This window comes from Antechinus flavipes, chromosome 5, assembly GCF_016432865.1.
Source record: "Antechinus flavipes isolate AdamAnt ecotype Samford, QLD, Australia chromosome 5, AdamAnt_v2, whole genome shotgun sequence".
NCBI classification, from domain to species: Eukaryota; Metazoa; Chordata; class Mammalia; order Dasyuromorphia; family Dasyuridae; genus Antechinus; species Antechinus flavipes.
The window spans coordinates 169682012-169705580 of NC_067402.1; the positions used below are offsets into that span (position 1 = coordinate 169682012).

The window sequence follows — 23569 nt, forward strand, 5'->3', positions numbered from 1 at the left end:
AATTAATAGACCGATTTGGCTAGAATACATAATTTGGGAAGGGAAATAATATGGAATAACTGGAAAAATAAGGTGTTTTTTAAAAAATTTTAACCTAGAAACAAGTTGATCCATTATTTCTGTAATGTTGCTCTATATGCTTTATGAATTTTAATGTATCTTTCAATGATGGTCCCAATCACTAATTAAGAGAATTACAAAGTAATATGTATAAAGCTGAAAAGGGACCACAGTGGCTAATTTATCCTCTTCATTCTGAAGAAGAGGAAACTGAAGCACAGGAATGTTAAATGACTTGTCCAAGAACATACAGTAATCGCAAGGATACTGTTTTCAAATGTTCAGTAGCTGAACCTAAAAATAAATTGTGAACTGATTCCCTCCCATTTTAAAACCAACCCTTCTGGTAAGGATAGCTAGTTTAAACCCAAGTAAACATATATGTGTACATATATTTCTTATATATATATAAATTCACACATAAATATCTATGTTTGTATGTGTATATCAATATACATATATATCTTGAAGAGAGAGTGAGTGTCTAATTATTGTGACTGTTAATCTGCAGAGTTTTGTTTTTTTTTAAATGCTGAGGCAATTGGGGTTAAGCGACTTGCCCAGGGTCACACAGCCAGAAAGTGTTAAGTGTCTGAGGCCACATTGGAACTCAGGTGTCCTCCTAACTTCAGGACTGGTGTTCTATCCACTGCATCACCTAACTGTCCCCTATCTGCAGTTTTAAATAGACTTTTGTCTAGATAATTTATAAGATGATAAAAATGGCTTACCTTTTCATGTTTGTGTTTTTCCTTTTCCTTTTCTTTTTTCTCCTTTTCTTTTTTCTCTTTTTCCTTCTCTTTCTTTTCCTTTTCCTTCTCTTTCTCCTTCTCCTTCTTTTTCTTCTTCTCCTTTTTGTCTTTCTTCTTATCTTTCTCTTTAGGCTTCTCTTTTTCCTCAAACAACTTTTCAGGAAGAATTGGGGACAAGGAAGGCAACATTGATGGTAGCCTCATTGCTGCTGCAGGACTGAACATAGGCAAAGCCATTTCTTTAGGAGGTAATACAAGTGGAGTTGATGGAGCTTTTATCTTATCTTCCTTTCCTTTTTCTTTCACTTTTTCTTTTTCCTTTTTCTCTTTCTCCTTTTTGCCTTTCTCTTTTTCTTTCTTCTTATCTTTGTGCTTCTCTTTCTCCCTCTTCATGATGCCATCCTTTAACCTTACTTTTGCATCAACATCATCAAAGTCTTTTATTTTGAATTTGTAGGGATCTGAGTCTTCATCCTTAATAAGGTCCTTCCAAGGAAATTTTGTTTCCCGAGTGACTTCTTTCTCTTTCTCCTTGATTTTTTCTTTCTCTTTGCTTTTCTCCCTGAATTTTTCTTTCTCTTTCTCCTTGTCTCTTTCTTTCTGTTTGTCTTTCTTTCTCATTTTTGTCCTAAGTTCCTTTTTCAATTTCTTTTTCACTTCTATTGAAGCCAGTTTCGTTTTTTCTTCATATACTTTGAGAAGAGGTTCTGGGGTAGGGGGAGAAGCAGATGGAGAAGAGAAATAAGGAAAATTGGTGGGGACATTCGAAGGAGTTCCCATGTTTGCTTTTCGAATAACCTCATCAATGGAATCATCCATTGTCCATGAAATATCTGAGCTTGAAGTTCCCCCTGAAGGAGGGATAGGTGTGGATCCGGCCTTATTGAAACTGTTAGAAGATACTGAGGGTTTGGGAGTGGTAGTCTCTGAAACAGAAATCCTTTTAGGACTAGTAAAAATTTCTCCTTCTGATTCTGAGCCTGAGGAAAATTCAAAGGGATCTGGTTCACGTTCAGCACAAGCTCTAGCAATCACAGCATCAATTGAATCATCAATAGTTTTATCAGTTACAACAACCTTTTTAGATTGATTCTCACTGTTCAGTTTCCCAGAATCAGGTGGTGTTTGAATTTGTTTTACTTGGATATTCTCTTTACCAATTTTGTCACTTAATGCAGCCAAAGGAGTTCTGTTTGGTGTTTCAGCTTTGACTGGTGCTTGAGAAGTATGAATTAGAGCTTTGGGACTCTTGGGACTCTTGGGACTCTTAGCACGTCCAGGTGATTTTTTCTCTTTGGATACAGGTTTTGGTGAGCGGATAGGACTTCCAACCATTGCTGGTGATTGAGAGGTTTTAGGTGATTTTGTTTTTTGTCCAGGAGAGCTAGTTTTGGCCTTGGTTTTGGGTGTTAATGGTTTTGTTTCTAATGTTTTTGGAGTTGGCATCTGTGATTTTGCAACTGGAGCCAACATTGGTGGTTCTGGTGAAGGAGGGGCTAAATCTGCACTGTCCTGTACATGAACTGGAGAAAGCATTGGTGGAACCTTTTGAGTATTTATTGAACTAAGTGGTTCTCGTGGTTCTAACACTATATCCAGAGTGTCTCCTTTAGTACTTGCCAGCCGAGGTCGTTTCATAGCAGGCATTTCTTCAGCTTCAGGACTATCTAATGGTCTCTTGCTCAAGAAATTCTCATCATTAATGGTCTCATCCTCCTCCATCTCTCCTTCCTCTTCCAAAGGAACCTGCATAGCTTCTGCTGATGTGCCCCCATCAGTAGGCACCTGCTCCTCTTCTTCCTCTGTTATAAAGCAGAAAAACAGAAATTGCTTTTGGAATTTGCCTAATGCATAATAATAGTGCCTCAAAGTTATAAAATTAATAGACATATTGCTTATATAACAGGTAAAGTACTATGGTAGAATTCAAAAGCAGACCTGAGAGAGAGAAAAATAGGGAATATGCAAATATAAAGAACAACATAAAAATAATCAAATTCTATCATCAACTAATAGCATTATTACTGGATGTCTTAGAGCCTGTTACAAAGCTAGCTGCAAAATTCCTTATAAATATGTGTCAAAATAAAACCTCATGTTTTAGGATAACTACAAAAATGCATAGAAATAAGATAGAATTTTTTAAAAAAAACTTGAATTGATACAGTAAGTTAAAGTAATAGAAGTGATCCTAATAATCATTTATTTAAAATGTTTTCCTTTGCACATCTTTATGTATAATAATTATTAGGTGATATTTAACTATCATATAACATTACAAATTCTGTTTTTACCTTTCCCATATATGCAGTATGCATAACTTTTAGTCTAGTACTTTTCAAAATCAGAGAAATTTATTATAAAGCAATTAGCACAATTTTTCTTCAATTATGAATGTGGGCAATAAATATCAGTTTGAGAAGAGTCCTTAGATTTATAGAAATTTAAGAAAAATTGCAATTATTTTGCAGCATTAAGCCAGGAGATTATATCTTACTGAAAGATATAAATTCAATTTTTTTTAATAGACTGAAAAAAGGTGAAGTAATATAAATGAATAATTGGGAAGGCAGAGTTGAAAATACATAAACTGAATATAAACTTGTAAGACAAAAGAATCCTATAACTTAATTAAGTGTAATCTTTAAAATACTTTTTTCCCTACATATTATTCTTGCTCAGTTCAGTAGCAAATCTACTGTAGAAGTACAATTGACTCATATCTCCAATGTCTATGGGACACCCCATAGAATCAATGTGTCCAAAACTGAACTTATCTCCACCACCTCTCTCCTCTAAAGGCCTCTTCTCTTCCAAACTTCCATTATCATTTTCGAGAACATCACAATCATTCCAGCTACCCAGACTCAAAATCTAGGTCTTATCTTTGATTCCTTGCTCTTATTTATATTCAATCTATTGCCAAGACTTGTTAATTTTGCCTTCATAACATCTCTCTTATGTGCCCCCTTCTCTCCTCTGATAGTGACACCCTCCTGGTGTAGTCCCTCATCAGCTCAGGTTCACTCACTTTCACCCAAGTATCTAATCAATTGCCAAATCTTGTTTCTGTCTTCACAATATTTCTTACATCTAATCCTTTTTCTATATCCGTGGCCAATATCCTTCTTTTGGGCCCTCAGCACCTCTTGCCTAGACAACCGCAATAATCTCATTATTTTCCCAGCCTCAAAGCTCTCTGCTCTCCAAACCACAGAAGATGCTAAAGTGATTTTTCCTAAAGTTCAGATCTGACATGTCACTCCTCTATTCAATAAACTCCAATGGTTCTCACTGCCTCTCAGATGGGATACAAACTCCTCTGTTTGACAACCTGAGCAAAACCTACCTTTTGGGCATCATTATTTATTACTTCTTCTCCCGCATTCTACAGTCTATCCAAACAGATCTATTTGCAGTTTTTCACACATAACCCTCCATCTCTGTCTCTTTGCACTGACTCTCCCTCAATCCTGGAATTCTCATCTCAACTTCACCTCTTAGAATCAATATCTTGTTTCTTTTCAAAACTCTGTTCAAGTGTTACCTTCTACATGAAGCCTTTCCTGATGTCAACATCCTTCCCCTCCCCCCAAACCACAATGTTTTTGCTTTGTACATAACTTGTTTATGTATACATCATCCTCTCAAATGACTAAGTTCCCTGAAGATGGATACTATATCACTTTTGAGTGTGCATACCCTAACATAATTTTGGCATACATTAGGTGCTTAATAAATGCTTGTTGGTTGACTGAAAAATAATTGGAGGATGATTGGAAGAGGTCTGATAATTATGTTTTCTTTTAGTAGACTCAACTTTTTGAATTCTATGAATTATATTTTATTTTGCAATATTAAGCCAGGAGATTATAAAATAGAAAAAGAAATCAAACCTTTGGTAGAAAAAAAATTGTGTTGATAGGTATGCAAAGAATTAGAGAATTAGTTTTAATCTATCGTTCCTATGAAAAATCTCATTCCTGTGCTCTAGAAAACAAATTTAAAATGAATATTTGACAGGGATTGACTATTATCTGAATAAATTTTTTATCTCCAGCAATATGCCCATTTAAATTTGATTTTTTTGAAACAGTAACATAAAACCTAAATAGCTATGGTTGAACAATATTTTAATATTAAAAATATTTTGTTTTGACATGCTGCACAAAAAAAGAGAATGTAAATAGGGCATGTAAAGCTCATTTCTGAGTCACTGGCACTTTTTACACAAAGCAAGGGAAAGTCTGTATGATCAATAATCAAAAAAGGATAAACTACAGATTTTAAGTCCAAAAGAATACAACCCAATTGAAGTGCTATTTGTCATTTAAAATGCCTTCTTATTGCCTGGACTCTATTCTCTCTTTTCCTTCCCCAATATCACATTTCAGAATTCAGACCTATCTATGTAAAAAAAGACCTGGATACTATATTTCAGGAAATAATCATTGAAAACTGCCCAGATATATTAAAAGCAGACAGCAAAATCAAGATAGAAAGAATCCACTGATTACCTCCTAAAAGAGAGACAAGAAAGAAAAATCCTAAGAATGTCAGAGCCAAAATCCAAAATAAAAAAAGATACATAGTCAAAATTCCATATCAAACAAAATATAGTACAAAGTGATGTAGTTCAAGTTCCAAGGAACAACAAGGAACAACAGAATTAAAGTTATCCCACAACAGGAATTAGGGGAGACTACTCCTGAAATCTGGAAAATCCCTATAATGTTTTTTGGCCCTTCCTTCATACCAGAGAAGTCTGAATTTTTTTCTTTTCTTTTTTTTTTTGGAGGTATTTACAGTACCTTATTGTAAAAGTTGGGTTAACTATTTGGTCATAGGTTTTCTGTCATCTGCTTGCCTTCAAGTGCCATCTGTGGTTTCCACCAAAGTTGCAAAAAATTCCCATTTAATTTCTTATGATGACCCGCAATATACTGAAACTGGGGTAATTGTACATAAAACCTAAAACCTGAGGATATGTTAGAATATATTTAAAAAGGCAAAGGCTATTGATCCACAGTCAGGAATACTTAACCCTCCAAAGTTGACTATTCCCCTAGGTAGGATAATGAATCTTTACTGGAACAAAAGATTTTCAAATATTTCTGAAGAAACACCGAGTTGCACAGGAATTCTGAAATAGACACAAGAGTAGAAACCTAGAAAGGTAAATTTAGTTGAACAAGTGGACAGAGTTATATGATAACATAGTTGCTAACATTCTAATAATGGGAGAAAAAATAAGTCTCTTCATAAGAAAAGAGTATCTGGGGAATAGTGGAGGGGACTGGTTCTGTTCCAATGGTCTTAAGATGTGGAAAAGAAAGGAGGTAAAAGGAGAGATATACTAGTGCAGAAGGTAGATCTTAATACTTGACATAAATGGGATGTGTGAGACTAGTATACAAACATGAAGGAGGGGACAGGGAGAGTGATTATCAGGTGAACTTCATTCTTATTTGAAATTGACAAACACATCATCGGCAACTTGGTAAAGAAATACATCAAACTCAATAAGGAGACAAATGGGAATGGAGGAGCAGGGTAAGAGGTAAAGAGTACTAGAGAGGGAACAGTCACAAGAAAAACTTATTATCTTTAAAGGGATATTTTTTGGGGGGTGAAGGCTAGAGGTAGGGAGGAAGAACTAGAACTGAATGGAATGTCTTAGATTTTCTCTTAACCAACTGGGGAATGACTGAATACATTACAAAACTGTAATGGAATATTATTGTGCCATAAGAAATGATAAAAAAGAATTTCAGAATATTTTGGAAAGTATGAAATGACACAGTAAAAGTAAGCAGAATCAGAACAATTTATATAAAAACAACACTAAAAAAGAAAAACAAAGATAAAAATTTTGAGAACCCAAAATTCAAGTATTTACCATGTCTCTAGAGAATCTAAGACAAAGCATGTAATCTATATCCAAACAAAGATAGTGAACACAAGATGCAGACAAATGTATTTTTTGACATGGCACTGACTGGTTTGCTTTTGCTTGACAATGTTTATTTGTTACACAAAAGTTCTTTTTCCTTTTTTATTCCCAGTTTGGAGCAGGGGCAGGGTAGGTGGGGATAATCGAGAGAGTGAAAGGGGAACCAGAATGCACAACAGAGAAGTTCAGAAAAAAGCACAAACATGCAAGACAGATTGAAAGTAATATATAGAATTTATTTTATACTTCTTAAAAAATAGTCATGGTTTCATAGGGAATCCTTTTTGTGTTATATATATAGAACTGTACCTTTTTTTGATGTGTTTGTTCAGAATTTTTAAAAGTCTCACAAAACCATATTTACAATTATCGCTCTCCTTAGCTGTGATGTTTGCTCTTATACTTTCAATGGGGGAAAAAAGAACCCACTAACTTATAGAAAGATGTCCCCCCAAAAAAGCCAATTTAGGAAGTACATAATTATGTAAAAAAATATTCTTTATTATAAATAACAGAACATTAATGGGATCAATTAAACTTGTTTTGCAACTATTTACATTCAGAATAATAAGATTCAATCCACAAAATTCTATACCAACTTTTCAGCCACTGCCCCCATATTTTCATCAAGATTCTTATACAATATTTTAAAATTTGTATTTAGATGTATTTAATTCTTTTTTTAAATGGGTGACAAATCAACAGTATTGGATTTGAATCTACTATCAGCAACTTATTTGGTTCATTCAAATGGAGGAAGGTTTATAAGAATAATGTACAGATTACTCACAAACAAATGTTTAATTTCATAGTTTAAACTATATAGCTAATAAAAGCCAAAATCAGGGCTTTATTTCCCCCCAAAAGTCAGCTTGTTTCATGGAACTGAAATTGTGTAAAAAAAAAATTTATATACTTAATTCTGGCTTACTGTTCCCAATGCAAGTAACACTTCTCCATTGAGGAGAGAATATGGATAGTTCATCATAGATCCATTACCAGTTAGAGATATAATACAAATGAGAGTTTCTTTTGAAAGTAGATGAGTAACATCAGTATATGATGATTATGTAAAATTTGTATGAAATAAACAATCTGCTTTTAAATTAGAATGGTGCCTCTGGAATCAAAAGATCTGAGTTCAAATCATACTTCTGAAATTTACTATCTTTATGACTTTTGGGCTAGTGATTTCAGTTCTTTGGATCTCAGCTTCCTCATCTATAAAATGAAGAGATTGGACTAGGTAGCCCTGAGATCCTTTCTAGCTCTACATTTATGATCCTACTCTGTAAAAACTCATAAAATGGAGACATCTTCTATATGCTCCATTGACTATTCCTTCTTTACTTTCTAAAACAAATATCTACTCAAGTGCTCCCCATTTTTATATACACGAAATATATGTGTGTATATACATATACAGACACATTTATATGTATTCACATAGACATATATATATCTATACACACAGACATATATACTTGTATAAATCATGAAAATGAAAACAAAACAAAGATATGGTAAAGCATAAAAAGTTTCAACTCCAAGAGGTAGCTTGAGGGTTAAATTCTAAGCTAGTGTAAATATTGACTTAAAACAAAATATTTTCTTAACCAAAATTCTAAGTATACTTAAAGCAACACTATAATCTAAAAAGCTTCTGGACATAAAAAAGGGAAATTGTTTTCATATGGCATGAAAGCTTTTTATCTCCTTAACTACACAGATGCATGCAACTCTCAAAAGCAATGGCAGTTCCCCAAAATAAACAGAAAAAGTACTTGCAAATCCAATCCTAACTCGTATCCCTAAAGACTTAAACATACAGGAAAAAATACTATTTACCCATATTTATCAGAATCAAATATAAATTTCTTTCTTTGGTGCTATTTCTTTCTTATGATTTTAAAATTACACAAGATCTTTCTAAACTGAGATTTCAAGCCACAAGTTCTTCATTCATATAAATGCTTACAATTGGCAAGTGGTGATTAATATTTTGCACTGTTAAAAGTCTTCATTAGTTTATGCTTCATATTATCTTTATGCCATATTTTCTTTTGTATATGAAAAGGATCATACCTGAAATGTCAAAACAAATATATTTGCAGCATCTTAATCTCAAGTGACTTAGTCCAATGACCTTTAAGGTATTAATTAGACTATGTCATCAGACCATCTAGTTAATACAAAAATGCTAGTATAATCAATGACAATTTAATGCTGTGGAAAGGATACCAGATAGGTTCTAGAAAATCTGAGCTCAAAATCCATTAGGCCATTAACTTAATTTTATAACTTTTATTTATCTGAGTATTTGCTTCTTCACTTGTTAAAAAGGAGCTATGAAATTATGGATCAAGATCAGAAAGATGATGAACATAGATTATCTTAAGTTTCTTTCAAGGCTGTAAGATGATGAATTGTTTACATTATAATTGGGAAGAGACAGGTGTTCTCTCAGAACCCTAATGTCTTTAAAGGTCACAGAGAAAATTAAATAAGCTATCTGGCTGGCCAGGGAATGGTTTCATTTATCTATTTTATTGCAAAAAGAAGAAAATTAGAGGAAAAGATTACAATGGGAAGAAAAAGGCGATTACAATGGGAAGAAAAAGGCGATTTCAATGGGACAGAGCTTCAGCCCACGAGGTGGTCTGCACTGGTCACAGAAAACCACATCCTGGAATCTTAGCTTCAAGACCTTTGTACTTCCTGATTGCACCGTGCATGACTTCTCCCCTGACCCTTATAAACAATGATATGTTGAGATAAACAACATACATACACAGGAGGAGTGATGGAAGAACAAGCATAGCCCATGAACCTAAGCTTCATATGAATCAGACTAAGAAGAATTGAAGCTAGTTAGGCATTAACATCCTTTCAGTCCTAATAGTCTATGACTCTACACTCTTCAAGAAAGCAAAGCCAATCATTAAAAAGCCAAGTGATATGTGACCAGAAGGGCAGAGAACAAGACACTTTTGAAATGTCTACTAAAATAATTTTTAACTCCATAGGGCTCCAATCGGGTTACCTGAGAGAGGAAATGTTAACAAATGAGCATACAAACAAGGCACAATGGATGATAGTGAAAGAAGACTGGCTCTGGAGTAAGCGTAGTGTTGTTCAGTCATTTCAGTTGAATCTTTGTGACCACATTTAGGATTTTCTTGGCAAAGATACTGAGGGGATTTGCCATTTCCTTTTCCAGCTCATTTTACAGATGAGAAAAATGAGGAAACAGTTAACAAGAGTCTTGCCCAGGGTCACATTGCTAGGAAGTATCTCAGGCCAGATTTGAATTCAGAAAGAGGAGTCTTTCTGACTCAGGTCTGGTGCTTTATCTACTGAGAATACTCTGGAGTTTTCAAATTGGGTTCCTGGGTTTTCAAACCCTAGCTCTGCCTGCGTGAATTTGAAATAATTTCCAGGACTTGAGCTTCCTCATCTAAAAAAAACTGGATGAGGTAACTTCAGAAATCCTTCCAATTCAAGTTCTAGTATACTATGATTCTACATAGGATCCTGTGAACACTTGTGAATGTCACCTAGCATGAACACATGAGTTCTGAAGAAATGTAAGTCAAGAGATGTAAATTTTAATAAGCAAGCGCAGAGATCTGGAAGTCTGGGAAGTAGGACAGAATACAAGTTTAATACTTTGTTTAGGGCTATTTTTCAAAGAGGGAAAAAAGTGAAATATCAATTATGGTGCAATTTCCCAAGCTTTTTACAATTTTCTAAAAAATCTGTCATATCACTATTATATCAAATTCATCAAGCATTCAACAGGTATTTATTAAGTGGCTACTGTGTTGCAGAAACTCTACTTGGTACTAAGATTACAAAAACAAATAAGATACTTAGATACAAAGACAAATTAGATGCTTAGCACTCTATGTACAAGTTACAGTTTTTCAAATGAACCTATTTGACTTTTAAAAATGAAATTATTGGCAAAGACAAGATAATTAGGCAATGACAATTCATACAATACAACCAATCAATAACACAGTATATTAAGAATACTGACAGAAGTATGAAGATGATGATGTGCTATAAATAGCTAGATATATACTGACCTGAAAAAACACACTGTTTTCCTTAACATTCTGCACAATGAAAAACTAAAATGCTATATAAGCAAGCCAACCTGAAATGACACCTAGTATTATAAATGGCCTAATCTATATGTTAATACTGTTGTATCACATAACTGCAGCAAGACTAAGATAACAATATGACTTTGGGGTTTCTATGGCTACATCCTGGGCTAGCGTGCCTGAAAGGGTTTAGCTGCTGACACCACACACGCATTCTGAGTGCTTCTCTTTTGGTTATTTATGATATGATTTATGATAACGACAACATCTCCTATTTTCTCTCCTCGTCAGATACAATAAATTGCTATCGTTAATCACCCTTCTTGGTTCAGCTATGATTACAATAATATAATAGGACTTACCTATGGGTAATATTATATATTAATTTTTTAAAAAGAAATACACAAAAGTAGACTTCTTTGGACAGTGTCAATGAATTATTTTAAATTTTTTCCTTTAATTACTTTTGAATAAATTCTATTAACTGAGATTATACCCAAGATTCTACTGTTATAATCCTCTATATATGTAAAGTCATGATTAAGTGCCACAAATCATTATTATTTCATACTTTCTTTAAATTTACTATAAATAGTACATTTTCCCTTGGAATTTAAAAAAAATGGCAAAATTTTTCTATATTGCCTTAATGCAGTTAAGTCTGATTGCTAATTTTTTCTTTAACACAGAGGCAAAAATACAAGTTCCTATTACAAGTGGCATCAAATATTTTTTGCATATAACTGTTTTAAAATGAAAATCACAGGAATTATTTTCAGGGCTTGATCATTTAATGTATATAAAAATGAATGGGGAAACAGGGGAATGATATTAAGGACTCTACTTTCAAGCCTCATTTTCATAAATTAAATAGAATATATTTTATTTAAGAATCACAGAATTTGTAATTTACCTAAATTTACCTTAAAAAATTTCTGAACTTCATGTTTTTTTTTGATATTTTCTTAGCTACCAACAAATTTTATAGTTATAAAATTCAGTCACTGCTTTCATTTCAACTGCATTAAGAAAGCCAACCAGTTTAAAGCACAGATCTCCAATTATTGTTCAAGTTATGAACTGTAGTTTCATTTGGTGATGCAGTGCAAAATGTTTTTATTTTAATCAAAATTACTAACTAAACGGGTATGGACTAAACTATAAGAATAAAGAAAAGGGCCTTTTGAGCTGTATGAAATAATGGAAACTAAAATATAGCTAACATAAGGAGAACCAAGTTGTTACTATTGTTAATCACTTTTATGCCCCTCCATAATCTTGAATTCTTTTTTTCCGTCTTTCACTTTGCATATCTATATAGAAAAGATTGTTCACCAAATAATGAGCCTTGTATACTCAGTTTTTTCCCCCACTGCACCTGGCCATTCTGTCACTGGATTTGGAATAAGACTTATAAGAATAAAGCTTTTAATTTTAAGAATTTCCTCAAAAATCATACCATTAGTGGCACTTCTCATTTCCTACTATTGCTCCATGTATTTATTCACTGGTACAGTGGATAGAATATAGGATGTGGAGTCAGGAAGATTCATCTTCCTGAGTTCAAATTCTGCCCTAGACATTTATTAGCTGTGTAATGCCAGACAAAGTCATTTAACCCTGTTTGCCTCAGTTTCCTCATCTGTAAAAATTAGATGGAGAATGAAATGGCAAACCACTCCAGTATCTTTGCCAAGAAAACCACAAATGGGGTCACAAAGAATTGCATATTACTGAAAAACAAACAAAAATTACTGAACTACTATCATAATAAAATTTATAAGACATCTTACAAAAAATGGAGGAACATGAAAACAATGTGATCACTTAAACCTAAGTAAAAGTGGTTTGAAAGAAGGTCCGTTTTTAGAATGACAACCGTCTAAAGTACTAATACATAAGGCAAAAGTATGTATGTACAATATGCCTTCCCATGAAGTTTTTATAGCAGGAGTCCTCAAACTACGGCCCGTGGGCCAGATGCAGCAGCTGAGGACGATTATCCTCCTCACCCAGGGCTATGAAGTTTCTTTATTTAAAGGCCCACAAAACAAAGTTTTTGTTTTTACTATAGTCCGGCCCTCCAACAGTCTGAGGGACAGTGAACTGGCCCCCATTTAAAAAGTTTGAGAACCCCTGTATAGTAATCAAGCTTTGCATATAAAAATTAATAGTTAACTCAGATATAAGGAGGGAAAAAACAGAATTTTAACCCTCTGTTCTTAGTGTAGTTATTTCTGTGCTGTGCTCTAAACTCTTGAATTCACAACCCTCAAGGAGATGATCTATAAAATATTCTTTTGGCTCATTTATAGATCAAGAAGATATTTTCAAATTTTAACATTCAATGTTGCCACCCACATAGGTAAAGTATAAAATGAACATTCATATGAGTTTCATAAGTTGTGATTAGGAAAACATTTGAAATTATTAAAAATTCTTATCTGTCATGACATGGGTCAAACAAGGAGAAATTCTGGTTAATCAAACCTAAAAATGAATGACTTTTTTTAAACAAAGGAATAAAATATGATAACATTAAACTATATAACCTTTCACAGATAGTCATAGCATAAACCACTGTTACAATTACAATGTTGTTTTATTTATGTGTAACTTAATAGAGAATTCTAGGAAAAAGACATGTGATAAAGGAATTTGCTGCTAGGATCATGCTAGAAAATCACTTTTTTGATATGGAAAATTAAGACTGGACTAACAAGTGAATGTGGTACTCTGGAGGATCAAGGACCTGATATAGAAAACACAATAACAACATTAAGTAACTTACACAGCACTTTTTTTCTGAATGGACTTATGATTTCATTTTTGAAGGGATTGAAAGTCCTTCTACCTTTTCTGCCGCTGAGCTTTAGAAACTTGTTCAAGGCACTGATTCATTGTGACTAATCTAGGGTCATGCAGCCAGTATTATGTCAGAAGCGGAATTTGAATCTAAGTTTCTGGACTATAAGATCAACTTTGTAATCACTAAGTCTCTATAGAACTTGAATATTTGTAAAGCACTTTTGACTCAGGATTGCATTTGAGCCTTACAACAATTATTTCTGGTAATAGATTTTATAACCCTAATTTTGCAAATATGAGACTCAAATACATTGAGTTGTCCAAAAAGATTAATAAATATTAGGGGAAGGAATTGAATCCAGATCTTTCTTGACTTCAAGCTCAGGACTCTTTCCATTATACATCACACATCTATCAACAAGTATATAGTAATTCAGAGGAGAAAGCAACAGAAATAAAGGTCAGAAAAATATTTTTGATCTCAGATGTCTGTCTCTAGACAATATATATATAAACTAAGTCAAATTGAAAATGTTAATACAAGAAATTAAATATGAAATTATGTGTATCACCGGGTCTTGGGATGGCAATGATGTCTGAAAAACAATATCAACAATATGCTGACTTGTTTTGCTTAACTATTTGCATTTTTTAGTAGGGAGGTCTTGATTTGGAGGAATGAGACTTAACAGGTAGTGAAAAATATGTAACAACAACAAAAGGAAAAAAATGTCAGAAAATGTACAGAAGAAAACAAAAAGAAGCACATTAAAGGACCACATATAACATCTTTGTTACTACCTTACTAAATTTTTATATATAAAATTTATTATGTATATCTCTTTTGAAAAAATCCATATGGAAAATCAATTCCTTTTTACAATCCTATTTCTTGTTCTTTATATACTGAAATTTTGAGTTTGCTTATAATGAATTAGTAATTTAAAATGTCAAAGATGAAAATGCTGTGCAAGAGTTTGCTAGTTAAAAGAAATAAAGCTAACAGAATGAATAAGAAAGCAGTATTAGATTTGGGGAAGAACCCTGGGCATTCTATACCTCACTCTGACTTTACCATACTCCTGATGCACCAACTTCTCTTCACCTACTACAATAACGTCCCAAGGCCTTCATCCCCTCATTGATGATCCCCATTCTGAGATGTCCATTTTGGGAAAGACGCCAACCAGCTGGGTTTTATTCTAGCTTTATTTCTCTCTAGACTCTATCTCCTTCTCTTTTCCTGCAGAACAGTCAATGGAGGCACTCTTTTTTTCTCCCATCACTCCTCTACATGTTGTCTTTCCCCATTAGAATGTAAGCTCCTTAGCTTCTTTTGTGGTAGCAAAGAATTGGAAAATGAGTAGATGCTCATCAAATGAGTAGAATGGCTGAACAAACTGTGGTATATGAAGATAATAGAATATTATTTTTCTTTAAAAAATGATCAACAAGTTGGTTTTAGAAAGACTTGGAAAGATTTATATGAACTGATGCTCAGCGAAACAAACAGAACCAGGAATACACTGTGTACAATAACAGCAAGAATGTGTGATGATCAAGTATGAATGATTTGGTTCTTCTCATTGGTTCAGTGATCCAAGGCAATCCCAAAAGACTTTGGGCAGAAAATACCATCTGCATCCAGAGAGAGAACTATGGAGACTGAATGTAAATCAACACATGCTATGTTCATTTATTTTTTTTCTGTTTTCTCTTTTTTTTTCTTCCATGGCTTTTCCCTTTTGTTTTGATTTTCCTCTCCCAAAAAGAGTCATAAGGCAATGTATATTAAAATAAATTAATTAATTAAAAAATAAAGAAACAGATAACTACATCAACTAACTTTAAATAGTCAAACAGATTCATGATTTCAAGATATAATTGTTTTTTCTGATAAAGGCCTCATTTCCAAAATATATAGAGAACTGACTCAAATTTATAAAAAATCAAGCCATTCTCCAATTGATAAATGGTCAAAGGATATGAACAGACAATTTTCAGATGATGAAATTGAAACTATTACCACTCACATGAAAGAGTGTTCCAAATCACTACTGATCAGAGAAATGCAAATTAACACAACTCTGAGATATCACTACACACCTGTCAGATTGGCTAAGATGACAGGAAAAAATAATGATGAATGTTGGAGGGGATGCGGGAAAACGGGGACACTGATGCATTGTTGGTGGAGTTGTGAACGAATCCAACCATTCTGGAGAGCAATCTGGAATTATGCCCAAAAAGTTATCAAACTGTGCATACCCTTTGATCCAGCAGTGTTTCTATTGGGCTTATACCCCAAAGAGATACTAAAAAAAGGAAAGGGACCTGTATGTGCCAAAATGTTTGTAGCAGCCCTGTTTGTAGTGGCTAGAAACTGGAAAATGAATGGATGCCCATCAACTGGAGAATGGCTGGGTAAATTGTGGTATATGAATGTTATGGAATATTATTGTTCTGTAAGAAATGACCAACAGGATGAATACAGAGAGGCTTGGAGAGACCTACATGGACTGATGCTAAGTGAGATGAGCAGAACCAGAAGATCATTATACACTTTGACAACGATATTGTATGAGGATGTATTCTGATAGAAGTGGATTTCTATGACAAAGAGACCTAACTGAGTTTCAATGGATAAATGATGGACAGAAACAGCTACACCCAAAGAAGGAACACTGGGAAATGAATGTGAACTATTTGCATTTTTGATTTTCTTCCCGAGTTATTTTTACCTTCTGAATCCAATTCTCCCTCTGCAACAGGAGAACTGTTTGGTTCAGCGAATATGTATTATATCTAGGATATACTGCAACATATTTAACATATATAGGACTGCTTGCCATCTTGGGGGGGGGGTGGAGGGAGGGAGGGGATAAAACGAAACATAAGCAAGTGCAAGGGATAATGTTGTAAAAAATTACCCTGGCATGGATTCTATCAATACAAAGTTATTATTAAATAAAATAAAATTTAAAAAAATAAATTATTGAAAAGAGCCAAGTCCACCTGCCATCTAGAGTAGGGGGCAAGAGGAAGGAGGGGAAAAATTGGAACAGAAGGTTTTGTAAGGGTCCGTGTTGAAAAATTACCCATGCATATATTTTGTAGATAAAAAGCTATAATAATAAACAAACAAAAAAGAAAAAAAAAGATATAATTGTTCAATTATTTTAGTCCTGTTTGACTCTTCGTGACCTCCTATGACGTTTCTTTGGCAAAGATCCTGAAATGGTTTGCTAATTCCTTCTCCAGCTCATTTTACAAATTAGGAAACTGAGGCAAATAGGGATAAATGACTTGCCCAGGGTTACATGCTAGGAACTGTGTGAGGCCAAATTTGAAATCAGGTTTTCTTGACTCCAGACCTGATGTTCTATTCACTATACCACCCACTTGCCCCTCATTGATATAAACATTCCCTAAATTGATTCAGAAGATAATCCATGTATACTTGCTCATTCTGTATAACTTGTCCATGTCCTCTCAAAGAGATGATATAGTACAGAGGGAAGATCTGGAATCAAACCCTGCCTCTGCAACTTACAAATGGTGTCACCTTAGACAACTCATTAATAATAAATAATCTCTCTGATTCTCTTTCTTTATCTGTAAAATGAGGAAGTTGGACTAGATAATCTCATAAGTCCCATGTAGTTCTTGATCTGTGATTTTAAGTTCACCATACAGGATTCATAAAACTTGGTTTAGGGGTGGGAAGAGACAAACAGATAAGCCTGAGAAAGAGCAAGGAAAGAATAAGAATTCATTAGTTGAGGTTTGAGCTGGAATAAAGTAAGACACTTTTAAGTTATTCAACATTTAATAAAAGTCTTAACACTGAAAGAATACACAAGAGTAGAATAGTACTTAGCTCTGGACCTCTTTCCTAATGAAACAAACAGGGTTCATCTAAATGGCCTCACCAACTTATGGGTGGGTCTTTTATTCCCTTAGATAATCAGAAAGACACCAGGGTCAATCTGGTCAGAGTAAACTGCATCAAGGTATACTTTACTTAAGCCCTAACTGCCTAAATTAATCAGGTCCCTAGGGTCAGCTTTGTTCCCTTTTAAGGGGAAAAATAATCTAATTCTCATTAGGGGGTGAAGGACCCTGGTAAAAGGTAATCCAATAGGAGCCTTCTTCACTTTCTTTATGACTTGACTTTTTCTTTGTAATCACTAGCGCCTAAGCACAGTACCTAGAATGTTATATGTAGTACTTAGTAAATGCTTGTTGATTCATTCATTATAAGGCTACATAGCAAAGAAGCTTCCAAATTGTTCACTATTTCTCATTTACTCTTATATGAAGAGCTCATCTTTTCTGATCTTGCATTTCTTTGATGCCATAAATTATGTCACCTTAGTCCAAGGGTCCTCAAACTTTTTAAATAGGGGGCCAGTTCACTGTCCCTAAGACTGTTGGAGAGCCGGACTATAGTAAAAACAAAAACTTTGTTTTGTGGGCCTTTAAATAAAGAAACTTCATAGACCTGGGTGAGGGGGATAATCATCCTCAGCTGCCGCATCTGGCCGCATAGTTTGAGGACCCCTGCCTTAGACTGTGTATTAACCAAATATGGGAGTGACAGTTAGACACATACCTAAGAACTTTTAAGAAAAAAAAGATTCTAAATGCTGAGAGAAAAGCAACTCAAGTGACAAGGAAGCTGCACAGGAATCTTACTGATGAATGAAAATATAAGACTTCTCCAGTAATATTTGATAAGATTCTATCATTGGGCCTAGATAATTAATAGATTTTTGACAGTGACTTAGATAAAGACATAATAGAATCATCAGAATAACTTGTGATAGATGATAGAATCTGAATCCAAAAATATCATGAAAATCTAACACTACAAAAAAATAAATGTAATGGAAAAAATATAAACTTCTACCAGGTTTTGAAAAAAAATTAAATGAACAGAGATAAAATGGATGGAAGAAATCTGACTAAATAGGAATTCAAAAGAGAAAGACCTGGGAATTTCTGTTAACCAAAAACTCTGTAAGAGAAGGCAGCATCACGTAATAAATAGAGCTTATCTTGGGGTATCCTAGATCTGGGTTCAAGTTTTGACTAAAACCACATGGGCTTTGTAGCTCTAGACAAGTTCCTTAAACCCTCAGGGCTCCAGGCAACATTCCAAGACTATAATTGCTGTTCAGCTGCAAAGGAGGTTACCTCAGCAAGTGTTACCAATACCAATAAAATCACTGATGAAGAACATCCCCCATTCCCCTACACACAATGCTAGTAAACATCAATAATATGGCTTGAGTTCTTTAAAAGCCTAAATTAATCATAGGCTATAGTACTAGAACGATGGCATCAAGAATAAAAGGAGATAAAAGTCCCACTGATCCAATTATATTTTGGAATATATTCAATTCAAAGTTCAACATTTTCAATAGGGCATTTACTGACTGATACATATCTCGAGAAAAGTAAGGAGTTTGGAAAACATGTTGCTTAAAGAAGGATAGAAGGAACTGAGAAAGAGTCCAGGAAAGAGAATCAAGGAAAAAATATGACAATCATGAACATCTTAAGGGTTTTTAATCATATAAAGGAGGACCTAGACTGCTTGTTCTAGCAGGCAGATCTAGAACCAATGAGTAGAAATTATAAGTAGACAGATTCTAACTCAACACATGAAAGAATTTTCTTACAATCAAAAAACTGAATTGGTTTACTTAGTTTTAACTACCTGTCAAAAATTTAGATTAAAAAGGTGGTGAGCATGTCAGGAACAGTGAAGAAGTAATTCTTGCCCTGAACAGGAGCTACCATGGTGTAGTTAGAAAGAACACTAGACTCGCAGTCAAAATAGAGTTATGTTCTAGTTCCTCATCTATAAAATAAGAGAATTAGAATAAAAGATCTTTGAAGTCAATTCCAACCCTAAAACTGAACAGAATTTTATTTTTTTCTATTCTATGCCAGAAAAGATGACTTCTAAAATCCTTTAGTTCATTAAAAAAAATTATGTAAAAAATTTTCCATAATAACAGCAAATTTTGACAGGTTTCAAACTAATTTCTTAATAACCTGAATTGATTTAATAGACATTAAAAATAAGACAGTCATATAGTAGCAGAATAAGAAAAATGTCCACAAATTGTTAGGGGAAAAAAATCCTAACAAATGAAAAAAAAAAAAAAAACTCATTCTACCAATGCAAAAATATTTACATTGTTATGTAAAGGAAGCTTAAAGTAACAATAAAATAATCTCTATTGAAATAGCCAAGATTTTTAAAAAGTTCTTCAATATAGGGTTGATAGATCCTACAGCACAAAGTAAATCAACAGTTATATAAAATACGATCCACATAAAATACACTAAACATGCATGACCAATACCACCATCCAACAGTTGCACAGTAAGGTAAATACTCAACTGCAAAAACTTCCAAACCATTCTGCTAATGCTGTATAAAAAGCCTGAGGCCATGCACGAAGGAATTTAGATCCAGAGAATTTGTTTATCTTTGAGAAAATATTTCTCTTCTATTCTGCACAAGTCTCACCACCATGAAAATGAATATAAAATGAAGAATTGACAAATACTGTTATGATGTTTGATGTTACATTATCATACTGCACTTTCTCTTAGGCATATACTAACATTTACTTTTACCCAAACCTCTTCATTCCAATGCAAGATTTTCCCCAGTGCTATGAATGACCTTGACAAAATTCTAGAAAAAAATACCTCAGGACCTGCGGCTGTGAAGCTATTTTAGAATTAGCTCTGAATAATTGTCCCACAATATGAGTTTCTTGATTAATTGCTTAAGATAAGGTCTCATTTTCCTTGCTGGCCTCCAGTGGCTCCCCCTACTTCCCATAATCACTTTTGTCTCATTCTTCAGTACACTAGAAGACTAAGAGAAAAATCTGAGATAGGGCAATTCCATTACTTGAGGATTAACTAAGAGATAACCCTTTGTATTCCATTACTGACCATTATTTGAGTAATTATTCAATCAAGTTTTATACATTTTTAAGATGCACTAATTGTTTTCTAAAGCTTATTTTAGTTAAAACAACCTGAAAATAATAAGTCCTTTAATACTATAAAACTACATTTAAGTTACAAAAGAAATACAGGTAGTAGTTTTTATCCAGTACTTTTACTGAGTTTGGTTAGTTTAGGTTTTTTTTTTAAGGCAAAAAGTAAAAACCAAACCAACCATGAATAGATTGCTGAAGATCTCACTGCCTAACTAGAAAGGTGGGACTCTAAGATTTATGTCTTATAAGGATCATATTTCTGCATAATAAAGACAGAAAATGGGCAAGAGACAGCTATTTCATTTAATTTCAACAAAATTACTATTCAACCCCCTGAATTTTGGCAGAATTCCAGGATGTATATACATCCAAGAAGCAAAACAATAAATTGAAAGTAGGAAACTGGTAATCATGCCTAAACAGTTAATTTTCACAATCTTTTAATAACAACAAAAACACTTTACATTTAAACACCCCAAATATTTAAATGAATGATTATATAATGCCTTACTTTTCCTTATTAGACCATAGACCAAGAGCTGGAAGGGGACTTAGACTATTTAATCCAATTTCTTCATTTTAAAGATAGAAAAACTGAGGCCTGGACAGGATTACTCCAATTGTGGCAAAGATGGCACCAGACTTATCAGCTGTTGCTTTGAAATGTGTAATAGAAGACTGAAAAATTGACACGATTAAAATCTTCAACATTCAAAAACCTTTTCAATTCTAAACATTCAAAGGGTATTTTTCAATATGTAGCATGATCACAGTATTAGGTTAGGTCTGGTGATACAAACATAGAAACAAAACAGTTCCTGTCCTTGTTAGTTATACTCTATTTGGGGGATTTCATCTGTACACAGATTAATAAATAGAAAAAAAAGAAGCATAGGAAAGGGGGAAAGCAGGTGAACATAGGAGGAAGCTTAGAGAAGATATCTAATCCCTTAATTTTCCAAATGAGGAAATTGAGGTCAAGAAATGAGGCCCAAGAGGTACACAAGGAAGGGAAAAGAAGGAAAGTACTGTGGACTTCCTCTCATTTGCTACCCCCAAAAAAGCTGAGACAAAATCTGAGCTCAGTTAAAAAAAAAATGATCAAAATTCCAAAATTGTATTGTTATTTGAATCTAAGTCTCCCACTATACATGCTTTTGTAGCAGATAAGAATATTTAATTACATTTTATTTAAGGTAAAAAACAAACAAAACCCAACTTATATTGCAATCTTAGCAGCTCAATAATTGAGCAGAACGGACTCGAAAAACTAACTGGGTGCAACATAGAATTATAGTCTAATAAAATAATTAATTTGATGAGAATGTACCAACATTACTTCTTTTGTATATCTGGTCATTGTGGTAACTCTAGGGATAGAAAAAAAGCTAAAAACAGTCTCTGACTTTAAGAAGGTCACAGTCTAGTGGGAGAGACAACATGCAAACAAATGTATACAAACAAGCTACATACAGATAAACAGAAATTAATAGAAGGGAAGACATTAAAATTGAGAAGGAATGGGAAAATTTTCCTTTGGAAGATGGGATTTTATCACCAAAACCATTTGGTATTGGCTAAGAAATAGACTAGTTGATCAGTGGAATATATTAGGTTCACAGGACAAAATAGTCAATAACTATAGCAATCTAGTGTTTGACAAACCCAAAGACTGCAGCTTTTGGGATAATTTATACTATTTGACAAAAACTGCTGGGAAAATTGGAAATTTGTATGGCAGAAACTAGGCATGGATCCATACTTAACACCATACACCAAGATAAGATCAAAATGGGTTCATGATTTAGGCATAAAGAATAAGATTATAAATAAATTTGAAGAACATAGGATAGTTTACCTCTCAGACTTGGGGAGGAGAAAGGAATTTTTTAAAATTTTTTTTTACTATAGCTTTTTATTTACAAGTTATATGCATGGGTAATTTTTCAGCATTGACAATTGCAAAACCTTTTGTTCCAATTTTTCCTCTCCTTCCCCCATTCCTCCCCGCAAATGGCAGGTAGACCAATACATTTAAATATGTTAAAGTATATGTTAAATACAAAATAGGTATACATATCCATACAGTTATTTTGCTGTACAAGAAGAATAGGACTTTGAAATAGTGTACAATTAACCTGTGAAGTCAATTAAAAATGCAGGTGGACAAAAACAGAGGGATTGAAAATGCTATGTAGTGGTTCACACTCATTTCCCAGAGTTCTTTCTCTGAGTGTAGCTGGCTCTATTCATTATTGAACAAATGGAACTTATTTGGTTCATCTCATTGTTGAAGAGAGCCATGTCCATCAGAATTGATCATTATATAGTATTGTTGTTGAAGTATATAATGATCTCCTGGTCCTGCTCATTTCACTCAGCATCAGCTCGTGTAAGTCTCTCCAGGTCTTTCTGAAATCATCCTGCTGATCATTTCTTACTGAACAATAATATTTCATAATATTCATATACCACAATTTATTCAGCCATTCTCCAATTGATGGGCATGCACTCAGCTGCCAGTTTCTGGCCATCACTTTTTGTAGGCTGCCACAAACATTTTTGCACATACAAGTACCTTTCCCTTCTTTAAGATTTCTTTAAGCTATGAGCTCAGTAGTAACACTGCTGTATCAAAGGGTATACACAGTTTGATAACTTTTTGAACATTGTTCCAAATCATTCTCTATAATGGCTGGATGTATTCACAATTCCACCAACAATGTATCAGTATCCCAATTTTCCCACATCCCTCCAACATTCTTCATTACCTTTTCCTATCATCTTAGCCAATTTAATAGATGTGTAGTGGTATCTCAGGGATGTCTTAATTTGCATTTCTCTGATTAA

General features: G+C 33.7%; 1 protein-coding gene across 1 annotated transcript in view; it reads right to left on the bottom strand.

The window, feature by feature from the left end:
* Positions 1–23569, bottom strand: part of TAF3 (TATA-box binding protein associated factor 3) — a 244318-nt gene that overhangs the window by 98010 nt on the left and 122739 nt on the right. The window contains exon 3 of the mRNA XM_052000587.1: positions 792–2614. Coding sequence (XP_051856547.1) covers positions 792–2614 — 1823 coding nt within the window. The remainder of the gene's footprint in view (positions 1–791; positions 2615–23569) is intronic.